General features: G+C 40.9%; 1 protein-coding gene across 1 annotated transcript; it reads right to left on the bottom strand.

The window, feature by feature from the left end:
• Positions 1–6458: 6458 nt before the first annotated feature.
• On the bottom strand, positions 6459–9245 carry LOC121994234 (3-oxoacyl-[acyl-carrier-protein] reductase FabG-like). The gene is made up of 3 exons (XM_042548342.1): positions 8864–9245; positions 7030–7262; positions 6459–6891 (listed from the first exon to the last, which is right to left on the bottom strand). The coding sequence occupies exons 1-3, from the start codon at positions 9168–9170 to the stop codon at positions 6607–6609; spliced, it is 825 nt and encodes a 274-aa protein (XP_042404276.1). The 5' UTR covers positions 9171–9245; the 3' UTR covers positions 6459–6606.
• Positions 9246–11324: the final 2079 nt, after the last annotated feature.

The following is an 11324-nucleotide window of genomic DNA, read 5'->3' on the forward strand; positions in this document are numbered from 1 at the left end:
AGTGATGGAGGGGCCCAAGAGGAAAGGATTAGAAAAGTCCAGGCTATGTGGCGGTCAAAAGTCACGAGGAGGTGGTGGTCAATAGTCATGGCGACTTGGCGATCAAAAAGGCAGGCTGACAGGGCAGTCAGGGCTCAGCATAGGCAGAAGCGGGTTGGGAGCGGCAGAGCTGAGAGGAGTCAGCTCGATCCACAGGCCTGCAGTAGAGGGCCCGGAAACACAGAGCACATAGGCCGGTCAGGGTCGGCAGAGCTGAGCAGAAGCAGCCCGAACCACAGACCTGCGGTTGAGGGCCAGGAAGTACAAAGTGCGGGATGCAAGTCGGTATCGGCAGAGCTAAGCAGAGGCCAAGAACTGGAAGTATAGGCCAATGGGTCGGAAGCGGCAGAGCTGATCAGAAGCAGCCCGAGCTACAGACCTGCGGTTGAGGGCCAGAAAGTACAAAGTGCGGGATGCAAGTCGGTATCGGCAGAGCTAAGCAGAGGCCAAGAACTGGAAGTATAGGCCAATGGGTCGGAAGCGGCAGAGCTGATCAGAAGCAGCCCGAGCTACAGACCTGCGGTTGAGGGCCAGGAAGTACAAAGTGCGGGATGCAAGTCGGTATCGGCAGAGCTAAGCAGAGGCCAAGAACTGGAAGTATAGGCCAATGGGTCGGAAGCGACAGAGCTGATCAGAAGCAGCCCGAGCTACAGACCTGCGGTTGAGGGCCAGGAAGTACAAAGCGCAGGATGCAGGTTGAAGATCAGCGTAGCTATGTCTAGACAGTTAGGGTTGCAGGTCTGCGAGTGGGAGGCCTGGAAATGCGAACCACAGGTGCAGGCTGGTGCGGGGGCACAATGAATCGGGGGAGCTAAGTAATACGGGAGCGGAGAATCTCAACGGTCCGTCAGGGATAATCATTACATACCAACAATGCGAGCGAAGGTGGAGGTTCCTGAAATGAAAAGATGCCCTCGTAGCCAGTAGTAGCCTGCCAGCTGTCTCTCACTACAGGACAAAACCCAAGTGCGAAGGCGGAGGTTCCTAAACAGAAAAATGCTTTCACAACAAATAGAAGCGCGACAGGTGTCCATGACTAGAGGACAAAGCCGGGCGTCCAACGTTTTCTGACAGGAGGGCAGGTTCTAGCAGGAGGAGGGATAAAAGGGGAGAAATCCCTCGTACGCAGGTACGCGCACACACTCTCTGGTCACTTTTTTCCACAACTGTTTTTTTTCTTTCTGCGTCTCTCTGTTCTTTCTCGGGAAAAAGGACCTGACTTGAGCATCGGAGGGCCTGATCCGGGGACTTTTTCCCTGGGTTTCGGTCTCTAACGTGGAAGGGGGGAGATCGTCTAAGTGTGTGCAGGATCCTACAGCCGCATCAGCCACCCGTGGGGAGCCTGCGCCGCCCGCGACTTTCCGTCAACGTCCAGTCCACCGCGACCGACCTTCGTCCGACTCAGCTTCCGGACGGGATCAATATCCTTGGTCTCTAACTTTTTTAACTTGTAGGTCATGATGAACAAGAACATTTGATAATTTTTTTTTTCAGATTCATTGATGTAAGGTCACTAACACTTTTGATGGTAAAAAATTCTTTCTACCAAAATCCTATTATTGTTCATAGATCTCAAGATAATAGTCATTTGCTCCCATTTAGATATATCTCGTGCTTCATCAACAAGAATATAGAAGAATTTGTAGGGGATCTTACGGTCGGCTAGAAGGGGGTTGAATAGGCGGTGCCTCCTATTAGATAGTTTCCTATGTATGTTAGCTTGTACAGTGGAATAATACAAATACTAATACGAATACGAAAGCTAAAGATAATGAAAAAGAACAAGCAAACCAATGCATGTTCATGCAACGTGGTTCGGAGATAACTTACTCCTACTCCATGGTTGTCCTTGAGGTGGATGATTCCGATCCTTCAGTGGATTAGCCGTCGGCAAATTTCGGCTATCTCAAGTCGCTCCTTGTGGATGGAGAAACCTCAACACAAAACTCACCAAGACCTCTTGGATTACACAAGCACTTGAGAACTCTTGTGACTATTAATTAGGCTTTAAATAAGTCTAATTTCGTCACCTTGGTCGGTCATCCCAAGCTCCTTCTTATAGAGCTTGGAAGAAAATAACCCTGCTGTTTTATCATTACCAGTCGACTTGTCCTTGCACCAGCTGACTGATACTTGCACCAGTCGACTGGTGCAAGCCCAACGACTCTTTCAACGGCTCTCTACCAGTCGACTGTTACAGTGCATCAGTCGACTGCTATAATGCATCAGTCGACTGCTATAGTACACCAGTCGACTACTACAGTGCCGTTAGCTGCTACAGTGCCCCCGAGATTTTTTCCTAAGTTCAATCTCTCATGCACTCGTACCCTCACGACTCACTTGACTCTTCTTTGCAGCCTTGACCTCTTGCCTTCAAGCCTACTTCCTTTGGCTCTCGTCCTTCGAATGCATCCAAGCTCGTGGCCCGTCCCCAATATCATCCTTCGCGTATGTCTCAAAGTCGTTTCCCTCTACCCTTGTCCTTGTTGCCTTGTCCATGGTCCCTCGGATGCTCCATCCTTCACTGGATCTGAAGCCATCAAGCTGAGTCATATGTGTATCCTGCAAACCTGCACACTCACATATACATATCAAATAACGAGGGTAATCCTAACTTAAACTCTTTGTTCAAACACCAAAACATATGATCGCACGAACCATTGGGATTGCTCCAACAAAATTTATCTCCAACTTCTTCATGAACCATCTGTCGTAGTCTACTAGCCATAATATGTAAAATCTCTTTCTAGATTTTTGGAGCGATATATTGGGCATTTTTTGAAGCATTCTCAAGTACAACTTCATTAATTTTAAAAGTCTTTACCAATTCACAAAAATTCCCACGATTAGATGAAGATAGAGATTCATCGTTACGTCTAAAGACACAACCTTAAATTGCTAGCTAATGAACATTGACAATTGAGGTCCTCAAGCGTAAATAATTTTTCTCCTTTTCCTCTTTAGCTTGAACATGCATCACATTATCAATATGTTGAGAGGGTCTTGTCAAATTTTCAACCCTCCTCTCACACATAGTATAAGGTGAAGAAGCTACAGAACCAATATAGCCAAAAAAAATGTCCATATTTTTCCTTGGTTTTGTTGGTGCAATCGACCTAGGTTTTGATCGGTGCGATCATAGTTTTGATGTGTGTGTCAAAGAGTTTAAGTTAGGTTCACCCTTATATTTGATATGTGTATTTGAGTTGTGTAGGTTTGTAAGATACACATGCGACTCAGGTTAATGGCTTCGGGTCCGGTGAAGGATGAAGCATCCGAGGGATCGTGGACAAGGTAGCGAGGACAAGGGCCGAGGGAAGCGACTTCGAGGCATATGTGAAAGATGACATTGGGGACGAGCCGTGGGCTTGAATGCATCCGAGGGATGAAAGCCAAAAGAAGTAGGCTTGAAGGAAAGAGGTTAAAGCTGCAAAGGAAGCGTCAAATGAGTCTTAAGGGTGAGGGTACGAGTGCATGAGAAATTATACTCGGAGTAAAATTCTAGTTTTAGGGTTTTACTGCAGCAGTACTGTAGGTTACTGTAGCAGTACTGTAGCAGTCGACTGCATGTTTTAGCAGTCGACTGGTGCAGTCGACCGCGCAGTCGACTGGGTGCGAACAGAATGGTTCTGTTCATTCGGTCAGTGTGGATTAGTCGATTGCATGTTTTAGCAGTCGACTGGTAAATGACCGTTGGCATACTGTTGGTGCTGCGAAGTAGCCGTTGGCTACCTCCAACAGTAACACCAGTCGACTGATGGTTTTGCCAGTCGACTGGTGTCGAGATGAGTTGATATGATGATCAACTCTCTCCTCTTATTTATAGGAAGCTTTGGGACTTGAAGGAGGTTGCTCATGCTTGTTGAATAACTCCTAGTCCTTGTCCAAAGCTTCCAAGCCATATTCTCTTCCTCCTAAACCTAAGTTCATCTTGTAAGTGGAAGAGAGCCTTGTGAGAGGTTTGCTGATCCACCGAGAAGGAGTAAGAGCTAGCCGGAGATTGCCGGGGATTGATCCACCGAAGGAACAAGGGTTTGTCCACCTCAAGGACACGCCGTGGAGTAGGAGCAAGCAATCTCCAAACCACGTAAAGGATTTGTGTTAGTGTTTGCTCTTACTTGTTTATTTTCATTGCTTTAGTTTTCGTATTCCGCTTGCGTAACTAACCTTGTAGAGAAGAATCAAATTGGGGGTGACCTAGCTATCCAACCCCCCTTCTAGCCGACCATCGATCCCCTACACAATTGACCTAAGATTGATCGGGGTTTAATCATTATTTTGATGTGTGTGTCAAAGAGTTTAAGTTAGGTTTCATATTGGTTTGATATGTGTTTAAGTCATGCAGGACTTGGTGAAATACACATGAGGAGCTTGGTGCGACTAAGCTTGGGAAGTTCATCCTATGGCTTGGGTCCATGAGATCGGTGAAGGATGGTGCATCCGAGGGACCGCGGACAAGGAGCAATGGAGTGAAGCCGAAAGAAGCGGACTTCAAGGCAACGTGAAGGATGACACGGAGAGGAGCTGTGGGCTGGGTGCATCTGAGGGACAAAGGTCGAGGAAGAGGGCTTCAAGGGTAACTCCGGAGAGGATGAGTGTGAGTATGTAACCGGGACCAGTCAACTGACGGAAATTATAATCGACTGGTCCAGTCGACTATGCAGTCGACTGGGAGCGAACAGAAACATTCTGTTCACTGAGCGAGCAGCGACTAATCGACTGGTACTTTTACTAGTCTACTGGTAAGTAGTCGTTGGCAAACTGTTGGCAATGCAAAGTAGTCGTTGGCTACCTTCAACGGTAGCACCAGTCGACTGGTCCCGAGATGAGTTGATATGATGATCAACTCTCTCTCCTCTTTATAGGAAGTTTTGGGGCATGAAGGAGGTTACTGATTATTGTTGAATCACTCCTTTGTCATTGTCCAAAGCTTCCAAGCCATACTCTTCTTCCTACTCTTAATCTCCATCTTGTAAAAGAAGAAGAGTGTTTTGTGAGAGGTTGTACTCCACCGAGGAGTAAGCTTTAGCCGGAGATTGCTGGGGGCTGATCCACTGAAGGATCAAGGGTTCGTCCACCTCAAGGACACGTCGTGGAGTAGGAGCAAGCAAACTCTGAACCACGTAAAGGAATCGTGTTAGCGTTTGTATTCTTGTTTGCCTTCATTGTTTTAGTTTTTGTATTTCTGCTTGCGCACTAACGTTTTGTAGAGAAGCAATCGAGTTGGAGGGTGATCTAGCTATTCAACCCCCTTTCTAGCTGATCACAAGATCGCCTACAAGTTTATCCTTTTTCAATTGTCAAATCCTTCATTGACTAGTGTTGAAGATGAATTAATATCATTCAAAAAAAAAAGAAAACAATAAAAATAATATACCTTATTTGTTGAAGGCAAATATTCCAACTAATAAAATTTCTAGAACTATTTTTTCTAAAATTGACGATTTTAACTTCCAAATTTTATAGTCAGATACTCCAATATATCTAGTTAATAAGATGTCATTTTTAGATATGAACGTCTTATCTCATCTCGTATATGAACATGATATTTACATATTTATTTTTTTCTTGGATATTGTTCAATATAAATAGAGGATGATCAATGGTCTTCGTTAGGAGAAGAAATTGAAGGAATTTGGATATTAGGAATGAGAAGACTTTCACTAAATTGATTTTTCATTATAGTAAGAATGGAAGTGCTTTTATTAGTTTCACTATTTTTTTTTTAAAGAAACATGATATTAATATCTTTTCTTTCTTTGAAGTAGATTGATGTTCCATCTGAAATAATTCAAATTAAATTTCTAAATAAATAAACAAGTAATAGTTCATTAATGACTCAAAATAAATTGAATTATATGTAACTTGAGATAAAATGTAAATTATAATCTTATTCTAAACAAAAATACTAAAAGCTAAAGCTAAAAATATTGATAAAATTAAATACAGTCAATTAGTCAAATAATGTTATTATAGTCTGATTTTACAAGTGAGGTAAAATAATGACAACCATCCAAAAACAAATTATAAATCATTGTAATTTGTGAAGCTGATGCTTTGGCAAAATGCCAAAACCAACACGACAACGCCATTGCGCGATGGTTTGGCAGCGAAGCTGTGGCATGCTTTGGCTACTCGACGGCGGCCATGACAATAGAATTCGGGAGGTAATTGTGAACACGTTACAGGTTTACAGCAGAAAGGAGGAGAAGAAAATATTAGGGATTTAAGATTACTTGTCCAGACACCAGTTATCCTGTACTGTCCTCGGAGAGATATTGGGTTATAGCCCAGTATAATCTTTGAATAGATCCGTCTTTTGATGGAAGAAAGGAAAAAAAATGAGGGGATAGGTTAGCCCAGGAAGAAAAGAAAGAAAGATAGGTAAGAATTTTTTTTTTTCCCAACCAGCCCGGGAGTTATAAGATTTATTTCTGGCTCAGCCGTTATGGATATATATAGTGTAGCAGTGTTGCTAAATACAGAAGTACAGATCGAGTTTGACCTAGAACGGTGCTAGCTTATTGAAACCGACATATATATATATATATATATATCTATAATCGATCAGAGTGAGGAGAAGATTGGGACCCCTGGGAGAGTGGTACCCCCATCGACGATGAAAACATTGCCCGAGATGTAGTCGGACGAATCCTGAAGCAGGTACTGCACGAGCATTGTTATTGCTGGATCTGTCATGCTCATGCCGTACGCTCTCAATGGGACTATTTTCTCTATCACTCCGCTCAGCCATGGCTTCGACATTAGGGAAGCTGTTATCTTCGATTTGAACAGTCCAGGCGCAATCGCGTTCACCCGAATATTGTAACCGCCCACATCCAATGCCATCGTCTGTTTAAGGTCATTAATTAATAATTAACACATGTAATACTATACATGCAGTAATTAACTTACCATGAATTAACATACATACATATATATATATATATACATGTTAATTCATGGCAAGTTAATTATATAGCTAGCTACCTGAGTGAGTGCATGAACAGCTGTTTTGGAAGCATCATAAGCGGTCGCTCCTGGAACACGAGAGCCAATCAGGAGACCGTTGATGGATGAAACGTTGATGACGGATCCTTTCACCTTGGCGTCGCGCATCAGCCTGCACACGTGTTTAGAAACTAACCATGTACCGGTCAGATTGGTTCTGATGACTTCGTCCCATTCTTCCTTTGGCCAATCTACTGATGCATGCCAACCTCCTGATCAATTAGATCATAGATCATCACCAACAAACAGAGCATTTAATTTAATTTAATTACTTCGTCAACAACAAAATTAAATATTGAAGAATTCATTCAAAAGCACGTAATTAGTTTTACTTATATGAGCAAGCTTGAAGAACAGTCCATCTTTATTTATTATATATTTTTTTTAACAATTGGAGGCCACATCCACAAAACCAGTCAATTAAAATGACTGCGTGAGAAATTTAATTATTTATTTTTAAATTTATACGTACTACAAAAATTTAGTAGTCTAATCGATTGCATGAGAAATATAGTCAATCAAAATTATGTACGTACGTATGATTGACTGGAATAGCAAAATTACCAATTTTTTTTTAAATATTGTATGTGTTTTTTTTTATCATTTACATGTTCTCGTGGAATTTAAATGATTTTATGTCATTTTAAATAATATTGCAACATGCTTACTATACTTTATTCTCATTATTTAGAGCATGTTAAAATCAAATTTTGATATATTATGATACTTTGAATTAAGCTTATGGAGCACTAATTGTTACACATTATTTGATATTCCTTAGATATATATTGTATCTGTGAGATAGTACTAATCGTGCTTTATAATATATGTTCTTATGCCTTGATAAAGTATTGAATCAACCACATGCATGATGAGTTATGCTTACTCTACCAGGAATGTCATTTGCATGTAAATTATCTTATATGTAATAAACGGGTAGATCGAAGTGTAGATAAATCCTCCCCTGCATATGTATTGCAGAAATATACTAATACCATGTCTACCTATCAAAAGCAATAGACCCCCTTAGGCCTTAGTGGGTCAACTATCCCTTTAAAAACCAGTCATATTTTATTGATCCTTGAAATTATACTTAATCATGAATTCTTTTTCCAACTTGAAAAAAACAGTGTAGCCAAATGTATTTTGATGGGAAATCACGAACAGTCTTATACGACTCCTACCCAGGGAGAAGAAGCTGGTCAAAATACTCCTTGATACACTAATTAGGTATTTTATTATAGTACTCGTTTTTCTAGTTATTTGATATGTACTATTTTTTTTTGTCATTTTGTATAATTGACTATACTGTGTAATATTCACTTTTTATTAGTTATTTATTAGATTTTTTAAATTTATGATTATTATTTTGTAGTCAAATGTATTTTGATTTATAATGTAATTAAAAATACTGACCAAATATATAAATCAAGAATTCAGAGACTATTTGAGAATGAGCAAATTTTTTATAATAATTATTTTTGTCAATTAATACGCGGCCCCTCTAAATTTAAAACACTGGATCCACCATGAGTGTAGAGGTAAAATTAGGAAATGACTCTGCCCCCAAATATTATCTATAAATATTCATCTATACTTCCTTGTCGTAAGAAAAAAAAAAGAATAATAGACATTATTAGAGAAGGGTAAAAATAAGAAAGCGCTACACGAAAGCATTATTAGATGGATGATGAATTTTGATAGATTTAAAGACCAGTTAAAGATAAATTTATCAGACATTATCACGACTTTTTTTTATATTTTGAAAATAATAAAAAAGAAAGGCGTCCCCGCCGTTAGTTAAAGTAAATACCTCGAATTCCGGCGTTATTGACCAATCCATCGATCCGCCCGAACGCGTCCCACGCCCTCCGCACAGCGGCCGCGACGACCGCCTCCTCGGCGCCAACGTCCAGCACTACTGCCACGGCGGCAGTCGGGTTGCCCGGTCGGAACGCAGCGATCTCCTCGCAGAGGGTCTTGAGGTGGTCGGCCCGCCGCGCGGCCGCGATGACGCGACAGCCGGCTCTAGCAAGGCTGAGACAGAGTTCGCGGCCAATGCCGGAGGAGGCGCCGGTGACCATCACCACCTTTCCCTCCAGCTTCCCTCTGCTTCCCATTGCCGTCGAGATTGAGAGGAAAAGCAGTTAACAAACGCAGCTTTAAATCATTAGAGCAATGAGGGAGCTTTGTCCCCATGAACTGACATAGTTGGTAACTATATATAGGGTTTCTGTAATAGATCACGGGATCGATCATCCTCGTAATTTATTTCCCTTTCAAATCAAGTGGAAGAGTTCTAGAGAGCTCCTTATGCCGCAAAAGTAACGGCGGGCTTTTGATGGCAACGCATTCTATCATTTAATTAAACCATTTTGCATTTAATTTTCGTAAACGAAAAACTTTGATTTTTCATAACGAATCTTTCTTTTCAAGCTATTTTCATATCGTGGTTAATTCTACATCATCTAATTCGATTGATTGAGATTGATACACTTTGATTTTTATGGTTTTCCTTATTCGATAAAACCAAAGAAAAACAGCGTAGACGATGGGTTTTATTCTTTTGTGGCATAAAAAAAAAAGAATAAAACCATGATTCACGATGGGTTTTATTCTTGGATGATATGTTTGTTTCCGGTGATAGATACCATGATTAAGTTCTCTAATAATAATTATTAGATATTTAGAGTTTGAAATTTAGCTACGGCCTGTTATAGAAAATTTTCTTACTAATAGATAGTAGACCTCACTAATTGTCAGGATAAGTTTTCATATACATTTCTCTGATTTATTCAGATGATTGGTAGAAAATTTTCTTACTAATAGATAGTATAGACTCGCTATAGCAAAATACGTTGTACTGTCTCATCAATCAATATTTGGAAATCTTTTTAGGCCATGGTGATAGTCTTACTCTGAGTCATGCCGCCTGTGGAGTTGAGATCCTCGACAGTTCTTTCGGATTCTACTATCTCAACATCTCAGTTCAAGCGAGCTCTCACAAATAACATCAATTTATTCCTATCTGAGATCACGATATGATGAATCAACGGTTATGGAGAAGATTACACATGACTCGACAGCGAGGAGAACTTACAAGCTTCCTACAAACACGTAGCAAAAGGTTAGAATAAGCGCCGAGGTTGGACTCGACATGACCACTCCTATACTCAAGTTAGCACAAGTGGTTGAAAAAGGGAAAACTTGTAAAAAGGGTTCGAATGTTTATGTGCGCATACCTATGCCCATGGGAGTGGGCAACTTTTTAAAGGGCAGTGAATGTGCACGTCTCTCTGGGACATGCACTTCCATTCACCACACGTTTCGAAACATATGCTTATATTACACACATTGTTTAGGTTGGTGCAATCATGCTCCAAATGAGAAGTTTCAATGATTGACAATTACTTAAGTTTAGTTTAATACATTAAATCTCACTTGAGTTACTAGTGTGCAGGATAAAACAAGTCCATGAAGGTCGAGGATCGAATTTTTGGCAAGAAGAAGTCCATGCAGGTTGGAAGACCGAATGCAAGACAAATGAAGTCCAAGAAAGTCGAGGGTTGAATTCTTGGCAAGAAGAAGTCCATGCAAATCGTAAGACCATATGCAAGGAAAAGAAAGACCAAAAATGTTAAGGATCAGATTCTTAGCAAAAGGTGGAAACCCAAACAGACCGTGAGATCGGATGCAAGGGTAGATGAAGATATGGAGATGAAGAATCTTCAAGCACAAAGTCCAGGGAATAGGAGGTTCATCTGACATGAGCTAATTGAGTTCTATTAATACATTAAATGAAGGTATGTGCTTGAGATTTTGGGGATGAAAAATCCTATTTTAGGGTTCACCAATCCTCAATTATAGAGTTTGCATTACCAATGATTAGTGTAAATCTAGAATTTCAGATTTAGTCAAATGGTGTATCAATCGATTGACACAGATTGCCGATAGATTGATAAACAATTTTGAGCATAAAGGAGCTTCTCAAATCAATTAGGCAATTGATTGGTAGGCTTTCTTTTAGAGTACAAAAGGCTGCAAATTAATTGACTGATTGATTGGGCATTGCCAATTGATTGGTGTAATTAATTGACAGACTTTCTTCTATTAGGACTCATATGAGCTAGAGGGAGGGAGGTGTTGTAACCCCAAGGTTGTTTTGGTGTGATCAACAAGTTAAGTTAGGCCATGTGTGTTTCTAACCTTGTGTCTAAGTGTGCAGGAGCTTAGGAGCACAGGTAGTCGAGCAGAAGACGCAGCTAGCGAGAAGG

The sequence above is a fragment of the Zingiber officinale genome, chromosome 6A (assembly GCF_018446385.1).
Source record: "Zingiber officinale cultivar Zhangliang chromosome 6A, Zo_v1.1, whole genome shotgun sequence".
Taxonomy (NCBI): domain Eukaryota; kingdom Viridiplantae; phylum Streptophyta; class Magnoliopsida; order Zingiberales; family Zingiberaceae; genus Zingiber; species Zingiber officinale.

Bases quoted from the DNA above. Each gene is read 5' to 3' on its own strand.
- LOC121994234 (XM_042548342.1), bottom strand. From the start codon at position 9,170: ATGGGAAGCAGAGGGAAGCTGGAGGGAAAGGTGGTGATGGTCACCGGC. The intron at 7,263-8,863 runs GTATTTACTTTA...CTAATTGATCAG, and splicing joins CAATAACGCCGGAATTCGAG to GAGGTTGGCATGCATCAGTA. The intron at 6,892-7,029 runs GTAGCTAGCTAT...GACCTTAAACAG, and splicing joins CTGTTCATGCACTCACTCAG to ACGATGGCATTGGATGTGGG.